The following is a 10,079-nucleotide window of genomic DNA, read 5'->3' on the forward strand; positions in this document are numbered from 1 at the left end:
ACCCCTATATATGCATTGTACCTCCTGTTGAAAGAGGATACCGATAGATGGGTCAGAAGATGACATACTTGTCACTAACCCTTTAGGTCACCAGGTGATTGTAGATTATCAACCAAAAAGGATCGTGTTAAAGATAATAGATGGAAATGAGAAGGAGGCTGTATATGAAATGAAAGAAGATGAGTACAGAACTGGTTGAAAAAAAAAAAAGAGTTAGTTTATTGGAATATACCGTAGTAACTATGCAATGCTCTTGATATTTATGCTGTAAGCTGCAGATTACAGTACCAACATGGGACTATTGTGTAGAGCTACGTATTTTCAATAGTAAATCGAGACAAAGATAAGATTGTAGAATAAGGATTAATAAGACAGACTAAAAAAAAAAAAAAGTAAAGTATTATAACACAAAAAGGTGAAAAGACAAGGAGATAGCCGTCCCTCGATTAATTACACTGTGTAAATTTCGAGGACGAAATTTCTATTAGAGGGGAAGAATTGTAACACCCTAGGCAAATCCCAAATTGACAAAACACGGGAAAGATACTGGGTTTATAAGTTGATGGTTCGTCACCCCTATTGATGCGTTTTAAAAACCGTGAGGGCTTTGGCCCAAAGCAGACAATATCACTAGTGGGCCGGGCCATTACAATAGAACTTGAGCTACCATAGTTAATATTGAGAACTTGATATTTGAGTTGTAAATTCATTGTTCTAAGAGTTCCTTTAAAGTTGTTATGAGCAGTTATTGTAATTTTGAGTGTGATAGAGCTTTAAATAGCTCTTGAGTGTAAAGGGATTTGTAAAAGAGCAAGGCTTTGCTCTTATGGTGATTGTTAGGGGTTTATTCTTCACCTAAAGAAGAATTTTAGTGGAGTTAACTCTAAAGGAGGGCCTTAAGAAGAGGACGTAGGCTTGGGATAACCGAACCTCTATAAATCTCTTGTGTTAACATTCTTCCTATTCTCTTCTTTGTGTTTAAATTTCTTTTAATCTTTAATTTTGCAATTAGAACCCAATTCAACCCCCCCCCCCCCCCCTCTTGGGTTGCTATAAGGGATAACAAGTGGTATCAAAGCAAGTCTCCATTCTATAAGATTTAATCATCTTAGAGTAAAGATCAATGGCAACTCTCATTACACAAGAAGGTCAATTAGTGGTAAGACCTCCTTTCATTGATGGTAATGACTTCTTATATTGAAAAAATAGGATGTATTATTTCCTTAAATCAGAATGGGTTGACTTGTGGGATGTTGTAGAAAATGGGCAATTCACCCCAACTAAAATTGTTAATGGTGTGCATGTAGCTAAGCCTAAGGGTGAATGGAGTGAGCAAGAGAAAAGAAGAGTGGCTTTAAATGATAAGGCTATTCATGTTCTATTTTGTGCATTAAGTAGAAGTGAATATAATAAAGTGTGCATGAAGTTTTCTACAAAAGAAATTTGGGATGCTTTAGTAGTTACTCATGAGGGTACTAGTCAAGTAAAGGAGAATAAGATGGATTCCCTTATCTACCAATACGAATTGTTCAAGTTGAAGTCGAATGAAACCATAAGTGAAATGTATTATAGATTTGTGGAGATTATAGGAGGAATTAAATCTCTTGGGAAGACATTCACAAATGAGGAGCTGGTAAAGAAGATTTTAAGAAGTCTTCCTAAGAAGTGGCTACCTAAAGTAACTTCACTCAAGGATTCCAAGGACTTGAACAAGGTACAACTTGATGAGCTCTTAGGAAATCTCATTGACTATGAGATGACCCTCAAAAGAGAGCAAGTGGAGGAACCTAAGAAAGCCAAAAAGACCATGGCCTTTAAAGTATTTTCTGAAGACTCAAGTGATGAAGATGATGAATTTGATGAGGAAGAATTGGCTCTAATGATGAGGAGAATAAGGAAGATGCTATTCCAAAATAAGAAGTTCATTCCAAATAGGAACTTCAAGAAGGACAAGGGAGAAAGTAGCAAGAGGGATCCTCCCATATGCTTTGAATGCAACAAACCGGGTCACATTAGAACGGATTCTCCCAAATTAAAGAAGCCTTTCAAGAAGTTCAAGAAAAAGGCAATTAAAGCAACATGGGATGAATCAAGTGACTCCGAAGATGAGGAGATTGGTGATCAAGTTGCCCAAATATGCTTCATGGTAATGGAGGAAAACTCCAATGAGGTAACTTTAAATGATGATGTTGTTGAATTTTCTTATGATGAACGAGTTAATGCTTTTAAAGTTATGAATGATGAACTAGAATTAAGTCATAAGAGAAATAAACTTTTGAAAAGTGAGCTTGCTAGTTTAAGAAAGGACAATGAGACCTCCTCTAAGGTTGATAGACCTTTGGATAGAGCTTTCATTAGAAAATGAGAAGTTGAAAAATGAAATTGTTGAGCTAAAAACTTCTCTTTCCAAATTTGCTAAAGGAAAGGACAAACTTGATGCAATTTTGGACTCTTAAAGGTCTACTAGCATCAAGTATGGACTTGGCTATAGTAAATTTGCCCAAGCACCTCCTTCCAAGACCATTTTTGTTAACGCATCTAGTTCTAATGAGCCTAGTTCTCAAATGCCTAGTCTAAAGTTTTCTAATCCTATAGGACAAGAGCCAAAAAAATCTAATGGTAATGAAACTAGAAAGACTTCATTTCATCAACATGCTCCTAGACAAAATGTAAATAGGACATATATATCTAGGAGAGTAGCATCTAAGCTAAACCTTCATAGGAAACATGCTACTATGAGGCATCACACTCACCATGCCTCATGCTCACATTCACATAATAGACACAAAAGAATAGTTTCATGAGACCATATTCACACTTTCATGCATATAAACCAAGAATAAGAAGGTTCAGTGGTCATTGTCACTATTGTGGCAAGTTTGGTCACACCAATTATAGGTGTGCCATTAGGAAAATCCATCTTGGATATGGTAGAATATTTGATTTTAATTATGAAACTACTAACCCCCAAGGACCCAAGTACATTTGGGTACCTAAAGTATATTGAATTATCATGTGCAGGTGTGCTTGAAATCCTCAAAGCTTGAAAGAAAGTGGTACTTGGATAGTGGATGTTCAAGACACATGACCAGAAATTCCAATCTCTTCCTTTCACTTGAAAAGAAAGATGAAGGTGGGCAAGTGACTTTTGGTGATAATGGTAAAGGTAAAATTATGGGAATAGGTAAGGTTGGTAAGGAAAACTCCCCTATTCTTGACAAAGAGCTTTTGGTTGATGGTTTAAAACATAATTTGCTTAGTGTTAGTCAATTATGTGATAAGGGTTATAGAGTTGTTTTTGAGTCTAAATCTTGCTTTGTGTCTAGGATGAGTGATAACAAAATGTTGTTTATTAGTGAAAGAATTGAAAATATATATGTTGTCGATTTGCATGCTTTGTCTAACAAAGATGTCAAGTGCTTTGTTTCTATTAGTAATGACTCTTGGACTTGGCATAGAAGGCTTCCACATGCTAGCATGGACCTTCTTGCAAACTTGAACAAGGATGAGCTAGTTGATGGGCTACCAAAGATTAAGTTTCAAAAGGATAAAGTTTGTAATGCATGCCAAATGGGTAAGCAAGTCAAGAGCTCTTTTAAATCTATTCATAAGGTATCTACTTCTAAACCCCTTCAATTGTTCCATGTGGATTTGTTTGGTCCTACTAGAACAGCTAGCTTAGGTGGTGCATATTATGCCTTAGTTATTGTTGATGACTATTCTAGGTATACTTGGGTTGCATTTCTTGCTCATAAGGATGAATGTTTTGATATTTTTGAGAGATTTTCAAAAAGGGCTCAAAATGAAAAGGGTTTTCAAATATCTTTTATTAGGAGTGATCATGATAGAGAATTTGAAAATGAGAAATTTGATAAGTTTTGTAACTAACTACGGTTCACTCACAATTTTTCTTCTCCTAGGACTCCCCAACAAAATGGTGTTGTTGAGAGAAAAAATAGAACTCTTTTAGACATGGGGGGGACTATGTTAAATGAATATAATTTGCCTACTATTTTTGGGCAGAAGATATTAATACGGCTTGTTATGTTTCAAATAGAGTTTTGATTAGACCTATTTTAAAGAAAATCCCTTATGAGCTATGGAATGGCAATAAACCTAAAATAGGTTATTTTAGAGTTTTTGGTTGTAAATGCTTCATTTTGAATACCAAAGATAACTTAGATAAATTTAGCTCCAAAACTTATGAAGGTATCTTTTTGGGGTACTCTACATCTAGTAAAGCATATAGAGTCTTTAATAAGAGAACCTTAGTTGTTAAGGAGTCAATTCATGTTGTATTTGATGAAGCTAAACCCTTTAGTCCTAGAAAGGATATTTCTTGTGATGATGATGTTGTAGGTAATCTTGATGAGTTGACTATTGAAGATCTTTAATCTAGTGGAATTCAATATCAACACATGGAAGATCCCTTGAAGGACTTGGGAGTTGATTAAGTTGAGCCTCAAGAGCAACAAGGTCAACTAGTTCCATATCAAGAAGTTCAACAAGATCTACCCAAAAATTGTACATTGAAGAAGGATCATCCTAAAGACCTAATCATTGGTGATACATTAAAAGGGGTAACAACTAGATCCTCTCTTAGAAATATATGTAAATCATTTCTCAAATAGAACCTAGGAGCATAGATGAGGCCATTAATGATGAGAGTTAGGTATTTGCAATGCAAGAGGAGCTCAATTAGTTTGAAAGGAATAAGGCTTGGACCTTAGTTCCTAGGTTAAAGGACCATCCATCCATAGGAACCAAATGAGTGTCTAGAAACAAATCAGATGACAATGGAAACATAACTAGGAATAAAGCTAGGTTAGTAGCCAAAGGCTATAACCAAGAGGAGGGCATTGACTATGATGAAACTGTAACACACTCACTGTAGCAATTCCATACATTCTACTGTTTAGGTGATCGGTGTCTGCTCGGATAGCTACGTCTGGAAAAATATTTAGACTAGAGTGAAGAGTCATAAATAATTCAAATAAGTGTAAGGAAAATTAAGGAAAAATTTTAGAAATGAAATACAATGAAGTTAAATGAGCCGGTGCCCTGGTGATAGGTGACCTTAATAGGAAGTTGTTGTCTTCACAGCTAGAAGCCCTAAACCCAGGGAAAAATTCATGAAATAATTTTTGGGACTCCAGATAAGAGTTATTAAGGTTTCGATGGTATTAGAATGCCAAGAAAATGTTTAAAAAATTTTATCAATTGGTACAGACGATTTTGGCTCCTTAAGCCAAACGGAGGGCATTTTGGTTATTTCGCCTTCAGAGATGAATTTTGACCAACTTTTCTATTTAAGTAAATAAATTATATGACATAAAATATGAGTATATATTACTAAAAATCAAATTAAAAATGAGTATAAAAGAAAAGAAAAAAAAAATGAAAGAAAACTCAAATTTTGACATCATAATGATGTCATTTAACAAGCTCCCACCGATCACAATGAAACAAGCCTTCTTAAAATAATTAAAATAGATAAAATGGACAAAAAAATTCTGGTATTTCTCCTTCTTCTTCAGCCAGCCGAGAGTCCTCTTCTCCTCCATTTTTGTTTTTCTTCAAGCTTAAATTCCCTTATTTCTCACCCAAAACCTCAAAGCCCCAACACTAAAAAAATTCTTGGGTCCTCCTAGAGTGTTTCACAGCCAAGAAAGGGTTAGAAAGTGAAGGAAAATTTAAGATTAGCCAAGAGAAAAATTCTGCTCACAAGGTTAGTGCTACTCTCACTCTTTTCTTCCTTTCTAAAGTTGAAATTAAGGTTGAGTATGAATAAATTACAAGGAAAAAGGTTGAAATTGATGCATGAATTTAGAAATATAAATTTTGGCCAGCCTTGGTGTGTGGTTAGTTTGATGAGTTTAATTATGTTTATGCATGATGATGATTGTATACAAATGAATTAGAATGGAGGATTGAATGGTTTGCATGAATTGGAGGAAATTATGACCAATTAGGGTTTGTGACAAATTTGGGTTTTTCTCATGTGTTGGTGAATGGAAGTCCTAATGGTCAATTACTGAACATTTGGCTATGTTTGATGAGGAATTAAAGTGAATTATGACTTTGAATTTGAGGTTGGGTGTGCTGTCTTGAGTGACCTACAGGACTGGATGTGAGTCCAGCAAGTTTGTGTAGTTATAACTTGAGTTATGTAGGTTCAATTGGTGTAAGGGTAATTGGACATGAAATTAGACACATAACGGCACAACTTTGATGAAGAAACCTTGCCCAGAAAATAAACTTAAGATGACCTAAAAGTTGGCCAAATTCGGGTAACCAATTCTGGACCTAGTAAAAGTGATCAAATGAACAGTGTTAGTTCATCTTGTCATAACTCACTGTAGAAATGTCTAATTGACTTGAAGTTTATATCAATGGAAAGCTTAGACAATTTAGAATAATTTTTATGAAGAACACAAACTTAAATTTTGAACCTAACTAATTGAAATTTCTAGCCTAAATTAGGACACTAAATCTGACAGAACCAAATTCTGTCCAGAATTTCTGGACAAGACCAATCCTGCTAGTTATGGTATTTAGGCCATAACTTGAGCTAAAAAACTCCAAATTGAGTGATTCAAAAAGGGAATTAAAGAAGACACATAAAGGAACAACTTTCATGAAGAAAGTTTTATCAAAATTCTACTGTAACAATAACTAATGGAATAGTAAACTTAAGGTATGAAATCTGAAAATTTTGAATAACATAAAATAAGCTTTGAAATGGTATTGACAATCAATACCAACAAATCTAGAACCCAAAATGTGGTATAATTGTGTATCTACAATTTGTATACATATTATGTATGAAAAAATTAACAAATTGAGTGAATAGTAATATGTGAATAGTAACTCCAAAAACATAAGGAATAATAAAAGAAATTAAAGAAGCCATTATGATTGATAATATATAATATGATTAGTGAATTGTGATTTTTGAATTTGAGTGACTCTAAAAAATAGAAGAATATTTTAAATACAATGGTGCATGAGAACCATTGATGAGAATAGTGATCATATGAATTATTAAATAAATGTATAAATTATAGAATTTGTCATGAAATAATGAAGTCATAAAACACAAAATATTAACATTTAATGATATTATGTACCCTTGTATTGCCTAGAAATGTGTGTCAGATTGGATAGATTGGCATGCCAACAAGGTATTATTTTAGCATTACTACGTAAGGCTTTATGCCCGCACTCATGGCTTTATGCCCATACTGACTACATACGTGGTTGATGTTCCACATCCCAAGGTATGATGGCCCGAGGTACCGCGGTGTCCAGTGCCAATGACCCGTTATCTAGTTTAGTCAGCCTGTTATAGGTTACCTGGGCAGTGTAAATTATTGAAATTATTTAAGCATATTAGCAATTAAAAACATTAGAAAGTATTAAATAAAATGTGAAAAAGAGATTAGCAATAGAAACATAACAAAAATATAATTTGTAGAATCGTTGAGAGACCTCAAATACAATACTCCTAGAATAAAATATATATTAAATATTATTACTGTAAGGCTATAAACTCAGTACTTCCAAAGAGGAACGAATTAGCATATAAGATAGTTAATACTAGAAATGTCATTTTAAATCAAATTGACACTTGAATATTTAGAATGCTTGATTCTTTCTTTATTTGTATACATTATTTCTTTTTATATTATTGTACCACTAAGCAGAAATGTTTAGCGCGATAGATTTGTTTCCTTCGCGCAGGTATTAAAGGCAAAATTCAATGGATATTAAACTGGGATTTTGAAGTCCAGATTTACAGAAGTGTCAGAAGGGTTCAAGGTTGTCACCTCCTCAGCAATGCATGTAGATAAGGCCCATATAAGTCATTTTATGTATTTTGTATATTATAAATATTTTGTATATTATAATGTAAACTAAGAATTGTAAACTAAGAATTTGTAAGAAATATTTATGTGATGTAAATTAATAAATTGATTAGTTCATATGTAATTAATTTGTATATTATGTAAATTGTAAATTTATTCAATTAGTTTGCAAATTATGTAAATTAATAGAAATATGAGAATTTTGATATGTGAATGGAGTATGAAGGAAAATGGATGGAAATGAATGTGAGAATTGAAATACATGGATGATATTGAAATATGAGATGATTATGAGATTTTATTTTGAAAATATTATTGAAATTTCAAGTAGATGAATGGAGAAATATGACAAATAGTAATAAAAACAGGGGAAACTCCACTGGTTTCTCCATAGAAAAACAATTGATATTAAAATATACGAAAACAAAATTTTTAAAGGAATAAAGTAAGACAAAATGGGGTGCTCTGGCACCAAGTGTGACCAGCATTGCTCGGCTACACTGTAGTCGGGTGAGGGATGTTACAGAAACCTTTGCCCCCCTTAGCTAGATTAGAAGCCATTAGAATCTTGCTTGCATATGCATCATACATGAATTTTAAGCTTTTCCAAATGGATGTCAAAAGTGCTTTTCTAAATGGTTTTATTGATGAGGAGGTATATGTTGAGCAACCTCCTGGTTTTGAAAATCATGACTTTTCAAACCATGTTTTTAAATTGACTAAAGCCTTGTATAGTTTGAAACAAGCTCCTAGAGCTTGGTATGAAAGGCTTAGTAACTTTCTTTTGCAAAATGGTTTTTCAAAAGGAAAAGTTAATACAACTCTTTTTGTTAAAAATCATGTAAATGACATCCTTATAGTATAAATATATGTTGATGATATTATATTTGGTGCTACTAATGAGTGTTTGTGTGAAGAGTTTGCTAATACAATGAAGAGTGAGTTTGAGATGAGCATGATGGGAGAACTCAAGTTCTTCCTTGGGCTTCAAATCAAACAAACTAAGGATGGCATCTTCATCAACCAAGTCAAGTACACCAAAGAATTGATCAAGAGGTTTGGAATGCTGAAAAGCAAGCCAAGTAGAACTCCAATGAGCACAAATACCAAACTTGATAAGGAATAAAAAGGAAAATCAATTGATGAAAAGCTCTATAGAGGTATGATTGATAGTCTTTTGTATCTCACAGTTAGTAGACAGGATATTATGTTTTCCATATGTTTATGTGCACATTTTCAATCACGTCCTAAAGAGTCTCATTTGCATGCTATTAAACATATTCTCAAATACTTGAATGGTACATTGCATTTAGGTCTATGGTATCCTAGAAATGCATCCTTTGATTTATGTTCCTACTCGGATGCCGACTTTGCTAGAAGCATCCTTGATAGGAAGAGTACCTCAGGTACTTGTCAACTCCTAGGACACCCTTTAGTTTCTTGGTGTAGCAAGAAACAAAACACGGTTGCACTTTCCATGGCTGAAGCCGAATATGTGGCTGTGAGTTTTTATTGGAGCCAAATACTTTCGATCAAGCAATAATTGAGAGACTTTAAAGTATCTCTTGTCACATTCCTATTAAATGTGACAACACAAGTGCAATCAATTTAACTAAGAACCCTATACAACATTCTAGAACCAAGCATATAGACATTAGACATCATTTTATTAATGATCATGTATTGAACGGTGATGTTGTTCTTGAGTTTGTTGATACACATCACCAATTAGCTAATATCTTTACAAAACCTTTATGTGAAGATAGGTTTAATTTCATTAAGAGAGAATTAGGCATGCTTGACAACCTTGATGCTTGAGATTGTGATTTACTATTCACATTACTGTTCATGTACTGTTCACATGAACAAAATATGGCTTTCCTATTTTTGGCTGCCATATGGTCACAATGATGGTTTTACAAGTCCTATGCAAATGAAATTAGTAAACTTGTATTGTAGTATTCTTAGCTCTTTGTAGGTTATTCCTTAAAATAGTTGTTATGTTGCCTCTAGATTGAGCATATATTATACATGTGTTCTAAGTGTCTCAATGACATAATTATACTCATGTTCAATTTCAAATCAAGTTGATTATGCACATTTGCTTAACCACCATATAACCACCTTAATGGTATCACTTTTTGTGCTCAAATATATGGTGGTAAGCCTTTGAATGATGCCATAATTTTTGTATATTTTTCCTTCTAGAGT

The 10,079-nt window shown here is 33.6% G+C and overlaps 1 protein-coding gene across 1 annotated transcript; it reads left to right on the plus strand.

The window, feature by feature from the left end:
• Window positions 1-1,210: 1,210 nt before the first annotated feature.
• On the plus strand, window positions 1,211-4,394 carry LOC131180662 (uncharacterized). Its single transcript, XM_058148014.1, has 3 exons — window positions 1,211-2,326; window positions 3,022-3,574; window positions 4,210-4,394. The coding sequence occupies exons 1-3, from the start codon at window positions 1,211-1,213 to the stop codon at window positions 4,392-4,394; spliced, it is 1,854 nt and encodes a 617-aa protein (XP_058003997.1).
• The last annotated feature ends 5,685 nt before the right edge of the window (window positions 4,395-10,079 follow it).

This window comes from Hevea brasiliensis, chromosome 6 (genome assembly GCF_030052815.1).
Source record: "Hevea brasiliensis isolate MT/VB/25A 57/8 chromosome 6, ASM3005281v1, whole genome shotgun sequence".
Taxonomy (NCBI): domain Eukaryota; kingdom Viridiplantae; phylum Streptophyta; class Magnoliopsida; order Malpighiales; family Euphorbiaceae; genus Hevea; species Hevea brasiliensis.

Coding starts and splice junctions, on each gene's coding strand:
- LOC131180662 (XM_058148014.1), top strand. CDS start 1,211: ATGTATTATTTCCTTAAATCAGAATGGGTTGACTTGTGGGATGTTGTA. Junction 2,327..3,021: donor ACAATGAGACCTCCTCTAAG/GTTGATAGACCT, acceptor TATCATGTGCAG/GTGTGCTTGAAATCCTCAAA. Junction 3,575..4,209: donor TTGTAATGCATGCCAAATGG/GTAAGCAAGTCA, acceptor AAACTTATGAAG/GTATCTTTTTGGGGTACTCT.